This window comes from Thrips palmi, unplaced genomic scaffold (assembly GCF_012932325.1).
Source record: "Thrips palmi isolate BJ-2018 unplaced genomic scaffold, TpBJ-2018v1 HiC_scaffold_11, whole genome shotgun sequence".
Taxonomy (NCBI): Eukaryota; Metazoa; Arthropoda; class Insecta; order Thysanoptera; family Thripidae; genus Thrips; species Thrips palmi.
Genome location: NW_023144622.1, coordinates 6,993,675 through 7,006,984, shown reverse-complemented (window position 1 = coordinate 7,006,984; position 13,310 = coordinate 6,993,675). Strand labels below are relative to the sequence as shown.

Genomic DNA, 13,310 nt, shown 5'->3' with positions numbered 1-13,310 from the left:
AACGATACAAAAGGTAATGAATGCCGGGCGCGGCGCGGCTCGACACGGCGCGGCACGGCGCGGCACGCCACTGATGAAGAGGGATGGCGGGCTGGAATTGCGGCGCGGGCCGTGCTGGAGCGGCCGGAGCCTTGCTGGAGTCTGGCTGGAGCCGTGGCGGAAAGTGACGCGGGTCCAAAGAGTGTCCCCCGGAATTGCCACGGCATTGCCGGCGACTCGGTCCCGGAGTCCTAAACCTCCCCGAACCGGGCGGCGGTCGGTCGAGCCGCCGAACCGGAGACTTGGGCCACGCCCACCGCGGTCACTTCGCTTTTAATCGTCCGCGCTATACGCACATGCAAATGGCGCTCTGATTGAGTCGTGGTTCGCGTCCCGGTGGGGGCGAGCGCCCGCTTTTTCCAGCGCGGCCCACGACACGTGTGTGTGTGTGTGTGTGTGTGTGTGTGTGTGTGTGTGTGTGTGTGTGTGTGTGTGTGTGTGTGTGTGTGACCGCATCGCCGGGTCGCACGGGTCGAGCTCCGCCGGTAGCAAACACCATCCATCCATATTGATCCAATCGACCCATCCGTCCCACCGGCCCTTTCAAGTGCGTGCGCGTGTGCGCGTGTGTGCGTGTTTAAACACATTCCAGGAACAAAACTGCCGCCTCTGGACCGCCGCGCATCGTTTTTATTTTTTACATCTCTCTTTTTCTCTCAAAGCGACCACCGTTTGCGTTTGCGCGTCCGTTTCCGTGCGGTCTTTGCGAGGGCCAAAGGAGAGGGGCCCTGGGGCGGCTCTAAGGGCGGCCCTTGCGGGGGCCTTGGGGAGGCCCTAGAGCGGTCAAGCGGATCAGGGCCCCCAACAAACACAAACACACGTACACACACTCACACACACACAAACCCCACGTGCGGCGCTAATGCGAAGGCAGAGCAGCCGACTGATTCCGCACCATATTTCTCCTCTCTCTCTCTCTCTCTCTCTCTCTCTCTCTCTCTCTCTCTCTCTCTCTCTCTCTCTCTCTCTCTCTCTCTCTCGCACCCCCACGCGATGGCCGTCGTGTGCGAGAGAGACAGAGCGACGACGCTGATGTGCGCGGATCGCGGAGCAGTAAAGACGTTCTTCGGACAAAAGGCAATGGCCCACCGGGACCGGGGCCCACGCCGCCGTCGCCACGACCCCGGCCTGGTCTACGCCTCGCGCCTCCCTCTCTCTCTCTCTCTCTCTCTCTCTCTCTCTCTCTCTCTCTCTCTCTCTCTCTCTCTCTCTCTCTCTCTCTCTCTCTCTCTCTCCTGCATGCCTAATAGGCCGCGTGATGAAGGGGACGGTAACGAGGAGTGTATCGGACTGACCGTCCGCCGCGGCCCCGCCACGGCCCCGCCGATATGCAAAGTACTTGCCGTCGATTGGTGCGCGCGGCACCGGGCAGCACCGCGGCGGCCGCCAAGAGATGTCTCCATCGCCGGCCTCCCCCTCCCCTCCCCTCCCTTCCCGCGCACAACAGCAGCCGTAATGCACGTGAGGGAGGGGAAGGCGATTGATTCATCGAGGTCCCCGACGAGGAGTCCGAGCCGGGCCCCACTGGCGGGGCACTGGCGGGGGGCCAGCTGATTTGCGTGTGCAGGCTCATACGCCGCCTGTTACACCGAGTCCGGCCCGTCCGGCCGACCAGCCCAGTCCCACGATCACGCGATCAACATTTATGAATCAATTAGTTTTCGTCAAGCCGATAAATCGCCCGGTGCGGCGACACTCGAGCCGAGCGCCCGGCCGGCCAGCCAGCCGGAGTCAACCAGCGCGACGAAGCAAGCAGTTCGTTTGAAAATTAATTCGAACCGCTGCAGCGAGCTCGTGCAGCGACGACATACCCGACACGAAAAATAAAAACCTTGACACCCCTCCAGAAAAAAATTGTGTTTTCGTGTTAAAATCCTCCGTTGCCACACGCTCTCGCGCACCAGGAGGACGACGAAAAATATTCAATCCTTTTCTTTTTGTGCCGCCATTTGGTTTCGTTGACACTTATGCGCACGTGCGCGCGTCCGCCGTGCCCCGGTGTGAATCTGCCCGCTAACCAGCCGCAGTGTTACCAGTGCTCTAACAGTGCCGCGCGTAGTTTGCACCCGTCGGCGCGTTGTGCCGCATGTATGGGCGAATGGCTTGGGGCGAGAATAAATGCAATAACTACACGGACACACCCACGCTCACACCCACACGCCCGCAGCAGGCCTCGCACCTCGCACCAGAAGGGAGGCGCCCGGCGGCCAGGTGGCGTCGAACCCGGAACCCCGCAAAGCAAGCAACCCTCGCCGCGGCCGGGGCGGCCACCCGCAACCAGAACCTACACCGCCGCACCGAACCGGAAATTAAGACCGAAAAAAATAAAAATCGTTTCGCAAGAGCGGCTTCTTTCTCCCCCTTCTTCTTTTTTTGACGCCAGATTGTCACGTAGAGACGTGGGCGCAATAAACGCCTCGCCGCACGGAGTGCCACGGCGAGCCACGGAGTGCACGGACACCTCGCGGCGTCCCTTCGATATTCGCGCCGTTTTACGACGCCTCGGGCAGAGCGAGGAGGTGAAGGAGGAGGTGTGAACGGACGTGTCACGGCGAAAGGCCGCAAGCCGCAAGGCTCTCTCTCTCTCCTCTCTCTCTCTCTCTCTCTCTCTCTCTCTCTCTCTCTCTCTCTCTCTCCCCCCCCCGCCGCATTACATTCAGAATGTAATGAGATCTGAATAAAACGCTACGCGTCGAGAGACGGGGTTCCGGCCGCGCTCATGCAAAGTGACATTTTCGACTCGAAATGAGTACCGGATGAAGAGCGGGCAATTCGCAGCGAGTCCTTCTCCCCCTCACTCTCCGCGCGAAGCGGAAAACGGGAAAAGGCAAGAGGGTCGCCAACAGGAAAACACGGCATGGCTGCTGCACTAATAAAGTCAATTTAATTAAACCGCATTCAGGCCGTCTGGACGGGTGAGTGAGTTCCAGTCCGGCACCGCCGACTCCGCGGTACAGTCAAAGCCAAAGCTAGAGCCCTGGCCAAGGCCCTGGCCCAAACAGCGCTGCGGTCAGCCAGCCAGCCAGGCAGTCCGAGTCCGCGACCCAGGGCTGGACCCGGCCGGACGGCGGAGGAGGAAGACTTGAAGACCCGCCAGGACTGGCGTTCCATCTGCATCATGCACTTGCTCATCACTACCGCGCCCGCTCGTGCGAAACGCCGCTCGTGGTTTATGGGGATTGCAGCACTTGGGCCCCCCGCCCCGCCACACCGCGCCGTTACAATGCGCAAGTGACTTTGATTTCTCACTCGAGTCCATAGCCCACGGCCATACCGTTTGGGTGGTCTCCCCCCCTCCCTTCCCCCTTTTACACGACGGCCCCCTGGGAGCCTCCGGGGGCCTTGCCCTGCCCCGCCCCGCCGCGCCCCGCCCCCCCACACCCCGCCCCGCCCCGCGCGCGGAGAGCCCCCTGGGCCCTCAAATTGGGCCGCGCGGCCACAGATTGGACTTCCTGAATGTCAAACTTTCTTTTACACGGTGACCCCGTCGGGGCCCCGCCTTGCCGGGCCTTGCCCCGCCCAGGTCGACAACGGCACCAGGGCGTCCTTTCAACGTCTTTCCAACGTCTTTTCGGCGAGTCTCTCCGCTCCACTTGATTGCACTCCTGGACCTCCAGGGCCTCCAGTGTACCTCCAGTACTCGTGCAGGATGGCAGAATGGTAATTAAGGGCACTCCTTCGTCGCCATCGTCTCCCTGCTCCTTTTGCATGAACACCCATCACACTCGGACGGAAACCGACAGTCCTTTTTCACGAATAAAAATTATAATTCGTTTTTAGGCAATTATCGCACTTCTACTTTCTGCTGTGCCGAGTCAGTGCAGCCAAAGCGCAGCAGCCCCGCGTGGCATGACCTTACGGTGGTGGTGTTGTGTGTGAGTGTGTGTGTGTGTCTGAGTGTGAGCGTGCCACGAATACCGGCGTAATTAAGGCATCAAAATCACGCTCTTTGTGCGCGTACCGGCCGCGCCGTGGCCGCGCCTTGGCAGTGGCGTGGCCGCACGGGCGGCATGACTTGCCGGCCCATTGAGACGGCAGCCAAACCGATGGCCGCGCCGCGTAAACCCATACTGGTACACTGTTTCGCCGTCGTTTTACAGGCGGCGATTCCGAGAGTCGCTTTCGTCGCTCTGTCTCTCTCGCACCAGAGCGGGACGCCTCACGAGTGCGAGAGAGACGAAAACGACTCTCGGCATCATTCTGCTGGCGGCTGGCTGCTCCGAAAACCAAACGCCTCCGGGCGTAGAGATAAAGTTAACTTTTTCGCTCAGTGGACTCCCTTCGAAGGGAACCCTACCGCGCGCGGCGCACTATGTACAACTCGGATCGAAATTATTAAGCACCGCGAGTACCGTCACCGAAAAGAGCCAATATCGCAAAGTTTGCGCCGCCCCGCCCCGCGCCGCCAAGCCCCAACTTGAAGTTGATGGCGAAGAAATGACCCCCGCACGCAAGCAGGCCGGAGTCGCTCTGTCTCTCTCGCTCCCCTACGGCACGCGCCATGAGTGCGAGAGAGACAGAGCGACGACGACGGTGAAAAGAACCAGAATACACCAACACGCGGTGTGTACGCGGATTCACAGACGATTCGCAGAAAAGGCGGGGACACGCGGGCGGATCGCAGCAGACCGATTCCGAGAGTCGTTTTCGTCGCTCTGTCTCTCTTGCACCCACACGGGACACCCCATGAGTGCGAGAGAGACAGAGCGACAGGGGGCACAGGGTTGGGGCGGGCGGCCCGCATGCCACACGTTATGAAACGCAGAGCCAGCTGATATGAGACTCATATGAGAGTCTGTCTGCGGGGATCAACAGCAACATTGCAGCAAGGCACCCTGCTTCCCCGGCCGGCTCTCGTAAAACAACGACAATATTGCGGTGGAAAAATTTGCAACGGGGGTCGGGTCCGCCCGCCGCGAGCAGGCCGCAAGGGACGCCCTTTTGGTCAGGGACCCCACCCCACCCCACCCCACCCCACCCCACCGCGGACTCGTTACGAGTAAGACCGTCCTAGGCATGAGCAATGGCGCGACTAAACACCTCAAGTTATGAAATATTAGCGCCGTCCCCGAAAAGTCTCCCCGGCCTCCCCCGCGCTGAGCGACTACTAGTGCGGTGACGGGCACGCCGGGGACGCCGGGGAGGCACGCCCTCGCCGTAAGTCGTTTTGACACTGCCACCGAATTCTAAACGCCGTCCTGGAAGGTCGACCACGACGCGACCGCCACACCACGTCGACGACGCACAGTGGGCCAGAAGACCAGTGGAGGCGGACAAAAAACTCTAGACGCGTTTTGAGCTCCAGAGTCGCTAAATGGGACTCGAACCGAACGTGTGACCCCACCAATGGATTCCTCGTTCGGAGAGCAATCCATTGGTGGGGTCGCACGTTCGGTTCGAGTCCCATTTAGCGACTCTGGAGCTCAAAACGCGTCCGGGATTTTGGCTGCCTCCACGGGTCTCCTGGCCCACTGTGCGACGACGCGGCGAGGCGGCCGTGGTGCAGGTGCACGCTGATCCCCAAAAGCGCGCTGCCTCTCTCCCCCCCCCACCTGCCTGACGCGCCACGAGAGCGACAGAGACGACAGAGACGTGGAATCAGTCCGCTGTCTTTTGCACCTGTTTTATGGACCCCGGGGCGGGCGGCCAAGGCGGCCGGGGGTGCGAACAACGAAAGGCAGCAATTCGCACTGTGCTGTTGTTTTGTCACGGCCGGGCCATCGGGCCATCGCATTCAGCGCCACCTTCCCACACGGCGTTCCCACGCCCGGAGGAATCCCTGCCCCACTGACTCACTCGCTGACTTGCTCGCTGATTTGGCGACTGATTTGCTGACTGACTGACTGCCGACTGACCAACGCATTGATAGGCATCGCGTGCAGCAGGCTGCCGGCAGGTCCTGCCCCGGTGAAAAGTGCACGTTCCGATAATAGAGCGGAGGCCCGGTCGGTCAGTCGGTCGCCGTGGGCGGGGCGGAACGGCGGAACAACAAGTGAAGAACACCGATCATGTGTTGGCGGTAAGATATTAGAAATTCAAAGGCACACGCGGCGCCATTTGACCGCGATTGACCGCGTTCGACCGCCGCTGCGTAACGCTCTTCCCTTCCAGTGGCGCCGCTTGCCGGGGTAAAATTGGCTTTGGAGTGATCTTGTTCCGCGAAGGCTGTCTGTCAACTTGCCGCTATAAACGGCTTGGCGCTGCTATTCGAACTCGGCGGGCTTAAATAAAACCGCGACACTGTCGGCGACTCGCTCTGTCTCTCTCGCACCCGCTCGGAACGGGCCGGCGAGAGAGACAGGCAGAGCAGCGGGTAGGGAAGTCAAAGGACCGCGAAGACACCCACCTTGTAGGAGAAGAAGGACGACGGACACGACGAGGTATCCCATGCTGGAGAGCTTCGGCAGCGCCGCCATGATATCCGAGGAGAGCGACACACTGTCTCGATCACCGACACTCACACACTGACATGACAACACACAACGTCTTGATGCGGCACTTCAAGTCGCTTATATCCTTGCTCCGGTTTGCACACCAACAACAACACAGACACAGACGGTAACACACACACAGCACGGCAACACAGCACACGCGAGCTTTCCGCACAGCACAGTCCTGGCGTCAAATGCCGCAGTGACTCCTCGCGAGCTGCAGCTCGTACTGGCACACCGGCACGGAGCGGGGCGGCGTAACGTCCTGCCTGGACAGGGTTCGGACTGATACTGCCTGCGGAGCTAGCGTGGTCGCGCTGTGGTGGGGCGGGCTGGCTCGCGCGGGGTGGGGCGGGGCGGGGTGGGGCGGGGCGGGGTGGGGCGGGGCGCGGTGCGGCTCCAGGCCCCCCACTCCCGCCCCACCTTAGCGTCGCTTGGCGTGGTCATGGGCCCCCGATTGGGCCGGGCAGGCCGGGCATTCCCTCCGGTAGGGCTGTTGTTGACTCATTGTCGAAAACGCGTGTTGTGTTTGCGGACCGCGTGTACACTGCAGCAGCGTGTTCGCGTGGGTGTTGGTGTGCGCGTGACTGGCGGTGTATCTATCTGGTCGATCCCCAGGGGCCGAAAACGGATCGACTAAGGAAGTTGGACACGGCGTTGTTGATGCAGTATAAGCGGTTCCCGATCCGAGCGCCGGGCTAGTGTGTGGTTCTGTTTGACCTTATCTGAAATAGGGTACTTCGGAGAAGAGCTGGAGCGGAAGTTGAGAAGAAATCAAGAAGAACAAAGTATGCGAAATATGTAAGAATGAGCGTCTGCGTCGCCGTTCTGCCGCTTCCGCAGAGTTATATTCTCATACAAGTCCGGCGTTTCTTCTTCTTGATATCTTCTCAACTTCCGGTCCAGCTCTTCTCCGGAATACCCTATAGGGTACTTTCGTAGATCCCTGAACCGGAAGCACACAGACGCCGGCGGAAGTAGATCCAAACTTGACATGGGAAAGACACGTTCGTCAAAGGTATCGGCCACACTTGAACATAAACAGTTGTTTGATACTTGTTTGCAGTGCATATGTGTTTCGGGGAGCAATTTGTACAGCTCGGCTATAGTTTGGATCCGAAGAGAGGTTATTTTTTCCGGGCCAATTTGGCGTCTGCTGGTCTGCTTGTTTCCCTTTTCGGGGTTTCTACGAAAGTACCCTATTGGCCGGCTTGGGCTGCCGTTTGCAGGTTAGGTTTTCGGAGTGAATCTTTTTTCCGTACCTACGGGCGTTGTAGAGTTAGTGCCGCGCGGCACATTCCAGACAACAGGTTCTGACTACCGACCGGCCGCCCGCTCGCATTGAGACATAAACCGTGGATTGGCCAGGGATTGTTTTAATGCACTTACCTCAGCCGATTGGTCCGCATCGGCACGGCGTTCACGGCACTGCCAACGGCCGGCCGGTGAAACGGCTTTCTCGCTCGGCGCGCCTGTTAATTGAATCGTCGAAAAACGTTTCGTTTGAAAACAACACTGAGACGGGCGCAGCTGCGCGCCGATTCTGAAACTCTGTCTCTCTCGCACCCCTGCGGCGCGCCCAACGAGTGCGAGGGAGACAGAGCGACTGCAGCGCCGCTGTCGTCATGCCGCCGCGTATATCAGCCGAGGTTTTCGTCGCTGCTGTCTCAGGCGCGCTCGCCGGCCGGCCGTGCCGTAGGGGAGAGAGAGAGGGAGAGAGAGAGAGAGAGAGAGAGAGAGAGAGAGAGAGAGAGAGAGAGAGAGAGTTCCCCATTTGACGCGCCTCGCGACGGGCGTCAAGTGCCCGCGGGCGGTCTGACTACTAGTCTGACGGACTGTGCGTTCGTGTTCCGTGTCGCGCCGACAGTCCCGATGGAGCGCTGCCGCGCTGACAAATTCGTGGAGCACGCACGGCAGCCACCACACTGGCAAATGCGTCGCGACGGCGGCGGCGGCGGCGGGGAGGAGCGCGACCCCATGTCGCTTGTCACTTGCCTTTTCAAGCTGAAGCACACTGTCGCGCTGCGTCGCTGCGTCGCGCTGTCGTGTCGTCAGATGGCTCGCTTCCCAGGCACCGAACTTTCAGTCCGGCCTAAATAAAGTGGCCATTCCCTAAGTGCCCCGATTTTTCTCGCGCTCTCTCTCTCTCTCTCTCTCCCTTCTCTCTCTCTCCCCCTCATTTTTCCCATTTTAGTTCCCTCGTGACGCGCTGTGACCCGCGGCGTCGCCTCCAGGGCGCCGACGTCGTCGTCGTCGTCGTCTCCGTGCCACGGCCGGCTGCTTCCCTGTCTCTCTCGCTCCACTACGGGACGCCCCGTGGGTGCGAGAGAGACAGACACTCAGCCCGGAGTCAGCCTTTCAGGTCACAGCCGAACCCCTGACAAACTGAGGGCCAGGTCAACTCGGGGGTAACTCGGGGGTAACTCAGGGGAACTCGGGGGTAACTCAAGGGGAAGTCGGGGGGGAAATGGGGGGAACTCGGGGGGAACTTTGGGGGGGAAATCGGGGGGGAAATCGGGGGGGAAATCGGGGGAACTCAGGGGCAAGTCGGGGGGAACTCGGGGGGAACTCGGGGGGGAAATCGGGGGCAAGTCGGGGGGGAAATCAGGGGTAACTCGGGGGCAAGTCGGGGGGGGAAATTGATCGACTCGCCCAAACACTAGAAATACGCTCCAAACTAGCACCGTTGCCTTTGTCTCGTTGCCCCGATTCCAAAAAATGCCCCTACTTGCCCCTCTAGCTCAGCGGTTTTCCCCAACCCTTTGGGGGCGCGACCCCAAATGGGCCGCGAAAAAAATTTTGAGGGGTCGCGGCGAGGTGGCTGGGGTCGCCTGGGGTCGGGTGGTTTCCCGGGTGGCCCACACTTTGGGGCCAGCATTGGGAGGCGACTTTCGATATCGGCTTTTCGACCGGTCTTAAAATTTTCGTTTTTTTACGCTGATTCCAGATATGTATTGGATTTTGCGATCAGACATAGGCTTCATCACCCCACCAGCCGTTTTATATCAAAAAGCGGCAAAAATCGCATTTTTGGCTTTTTTACTTGTTTTTTCTTCCTGTAGAGCTTCGATTGGCGGTTTGGGGCCTGGATTCCGTTTACCAACACTAATGAGTAAAATAATGTCTACTTAGAACCTAAGTGAGCCCCTTCATTCGGCGCCCAGGCCTCAAACAATATAAATTTTTAGGAAAATGTTGCCGTTTTTTCAACTTTTTCGTACTGTTCTGACCGCTAGAGACCTCCCCAAGGTGACCAATGTGCATGAAATGGAGGTGGGGGGAGGGGAGAAGGTAGCCCAGCCCCAGGGCACCGACGGCGGCCTCGTGGAGGGCGCCATAAAGCCGGAAAACTTTGCGAGAATTTCCCATTTTTTTCGAAACTTTGCCAAAAGCCCCCTTTTTAGCGCTCTGTAGGGGTTGTTAGCGAATGTGCGGGTCTTAGCTCTGCAAGGAAGATTGCTTTACCTACCCATGGCCCACCACGAGGAGGTGCCTGCACGTTGCCGTCGAAGCCGACGAAAATATCTACGCGCCGGTGTAACCGGTGTGTTATATACCCCTGGAGCTTTTTACCCCCGGTACATCATACCTATGCAAGTTTTACCCCCCGGTAAAATGTGCCTAGGCATGCCCCCCCCCCTTCCTTTAACACCGAGCTGTGGGACACAGCCGAGACAAAAAGTGCTGACCCGACCAATAAATGACTGTTAAACCCGTTGTCATCAGCTCTGCGGTAAACAGGTGACGGATTCCGAAAGTCGCCGCTCTGTCTTTCTCCCACTAGGAACGCTCCAGAGTGCGAGAGACGCGGTGCGATCAGTGGCTATGCACTCGCGTAACAGTCGGGTCACTCTGTAATAACACGCATAATAATATGCCAAATGGACGACATTCTCGAGTTTTTACCAAACTTTGGGGTGTTTGGGGTTTTTTTTTGGTCTATATTTTGAAGCTTAAATGAGTATAAAAGCGTAATAGTCGGTTTACAGGTTTACAGATGTTTAACTTGTCGCGGAACGAAAAGTGCGGGTGCCGGGGGGTAAAACATGCCTAGGCACATTTTCCCGGGCAGGGAGGAGGAGGGGAGATGAAGCGAGCGCGTTTTGGGCTGTCCGAGGCGTGCACGGGTAGTGCCGAGCGGAGCTGGGCCGAGCTGGCCGAGCCGAGCCGGGCGCCGAGCCGAGCGCGACCCGAGCGGCTCGGGCCGAGCCGAGCGCCGGCCGGCGAGCAGCCCGACAGCCCATGGCGCGCAGTAAATACATCAATCTAGGAGTAATTTTTACGTGCCGCGTTAATGTTATAGGCCTATACTGGGTGAAAAAGTACGAGGAACACGCCTGTGCAAACGGTTTGATCGCGCGGCGTCTAGTTTGGGTTTCCATAGCCCTCCATTCAACTCGGGGGTACTGGGGGGCCACAGTGGAGGGCCATGAAAACCCAAACTAGACGCCGCGCGATCAAACCGTTTGCACAGGCGTGTTCCTCGTACTTTTTCACCCAGTATAGGCATACATTAACGCGGCACGTAAAAATTACTCCTAGATTGATGTATTTACTGCGCGCCATGGGCTGTCGGGCTGCTCGCCGGCCGGCGCTCGGCTCGGCCCGAGCCGCTCGGGTCGCGCTCGGCTCGGCGCCCGGCTCGGCTCGGCCAGCTCGGCCCAGCTCCGCTCGGCACTACCCGTGCACGCCTCGGACAGCCCAAAACGCGCTCGCTTCATCTCCCCTCCTCCTCCCTGCCCGGGAAAATGTGCCTAGGCATGTTTTACCCCCCGGCACCCGCACTTTTCGTTCCGCGACAAGTTAAACATCTGTAAACCTGTAAACCGACTATTACGCTTTTATACTCATTTAAGCTTCAAAATATAGACCCAAAAAAAAACCCCAAACACCCCAAAGTTTGGTAAAAACTCGAGAATGTCGTCCATTTGGCATATTATTATGCGTGTTATTACAGAGTGACCCGACTGTTACGCGAGTGCATAGCCACTGATCGCGCCGCGTCTCTCGCACTCTGGAGCGTTCCTAGTGGGAGAAAGACAGAGCGGCGACTTTCGGAATCCGTCACCTGTTTACCGCAGAGCTGATGACAACGGGTTTAACAGTCATTTATTGGTCGGGTCAGCACTTTTTGTCTCGGCTGTGTCCCACAGCTCGGTGTTAAAGGAAGGGGGGGGGACATGCCTAGGCACATTTTACCGGGGGGTAAAACTTGCATAGGTATGATGTACCGGGGGTAAAAAGCTCCAGGGGTATATAACACACCGGTTACACCGGCGCGTAGATATTTTCGTCGGCTTCGACGGCAACGTGCAGGCACCTCCTCGTGGTGGGCCATGGGTAGGTAAAGCAATCTTTCTTGCAGAGCTAAGACCCGCACATTCGCTAACAACCCCTACAGAGCGCTAAAAAGGGGGCTTTTGGCAAAGTTTCGAAAAAAATGGGAAATTCTCGCAAAGTTCTCCGGCTTTATGGCGCCCTCCACGAGGCCGCCGTCGGTGCCCTGGGGCTGGGCTACCTTCTCCCCTCCCCCCACCTCCATTTCATGCACATTGGTCACCTTGGGGAGGTCTCTAGCGGTCAGAACAGTACGAAAAAGTTGAAAAAACGGCAACATTTTCCTAAAAATTTGTATTGTTTGAGGCCTGGGCGCCGAATGAAGGGGCTCACTTAGGTTCTAAGTAGACATTATTTTACTCATTAGTGTTGGTGAACGGAATCCAGGCCCCAAACCGCCAATCGAAGCTCTAAAGGAAGAAAAAACAAGTAAAAAAGCCAAAAATGCGATTTTTGCCGCTTTTTGACCTAAAACGGCTGGTGGGGTGATGAAGCCTATATCTGATCGCAAAATCCAATACATATCTGGAATCAGCGTTAAAACACGAAAATTTTAAGACCGGTCGAAAAGCCGATATCGAAAGTCGCCTCCCAACGCTGGCCCCTAGCCCACACGCCGAGCACTGGCTGCTTGAATGCCGCAAAGTTGATCAAACAAAACGGTCACAAATGTGTGTAAAAGATCGTGTTTTGGGTCGACTTTAAGCATCCACTGCTTCTGATCTGAGGCGGTAAATCGCCCTCCCTCAACGGGCAATTGGTCTTTGGACCTTCCTTTTGCATGCCTTTGTTACGGAGTGCAATTATCTGCCTCAGTTTGGAAGCAGTACTGCCGCAAAGTTGGTCTAAACAGTCACAAATGTCTGTGAAAAATCGTGTTTTGAGCCGACTTTAAGCATCCACTGCGTCTGATCCGAGGCGGTAAATCGCCCTCCCTCAACGGTCAATTGGTCTTTAGACCTTCCTTTAGCATGCCTTTGTTACGGAGTGCGATTATCTGCCTTAGTTTGGGAGCAGTTTTGCCGCAAAGTTGATCAAAACGGTCACAAATGTCTGAAAAATCGTGTTTTGATCAAGTTTGTGGCAAAACTGCTCCCAAACTAAGGCAAATAATCGCACTCCGTAACAAAGGCATGCTAAAGGAAGGTCTAAAGACCAATTGCCCGTTGACGGATGACGATTTACCGCCTCGGATCAGACGCAGTGGATGCTTAAAGTCGGCCCAAAACACGATTTTTCAGACATTTGTGACCGTTTTGATCAACTTTGCGGCAAAACTGCTCCCAAACTAAGGCAGATAATCGCACTCCGTAACAAAGGCATGCTAAAGAAAGGTCTAAAGACTAATTGCCCGTTGACGGATGACGATTTACCGCCTCGGATCAGACGCAGTGGATGCTTAAAGTCGGCCCAAAACACGATTTTTCACAGACATTTGTGACTGTTTAGACCAACTTTGCGGCAGTACTGCTTCCAAACTGAGGCAGATAATTGCACTCCGTA

General features: G+C 57.6%; 1 protein-coding gene across 6 annotated transcripts in view; it reads right to left on the bottom strand.

Moving 5' to 3' along the window:
* Positions 1 to 6,750, bottom strand: part of LOC117639518 (irregular chiasm C-roughest protein) — a 139,034-nt gene extending 132,284 nt beyond the window's left edge. For all 6 annotated transcript variants that reach the window (XM_034375261.1, XM_034375265.1, XM_034375262.1 and 3 more), the window contains exon 1: positions 6,386 to 6,750. In XM_034375261.1, the coding sequence (XP_034231152.1) occupies positions 6,386 to 6,455 (70 nt within the window). In that variant the 5' untranslated portion in view covers positions 6,456 to 6,750. The remainder of the gene's footprint in view (positions 1 to 6,385) is intronic.
* Positions 6,751 to 13,310: the final 6,560 nt, after the last annotated feature.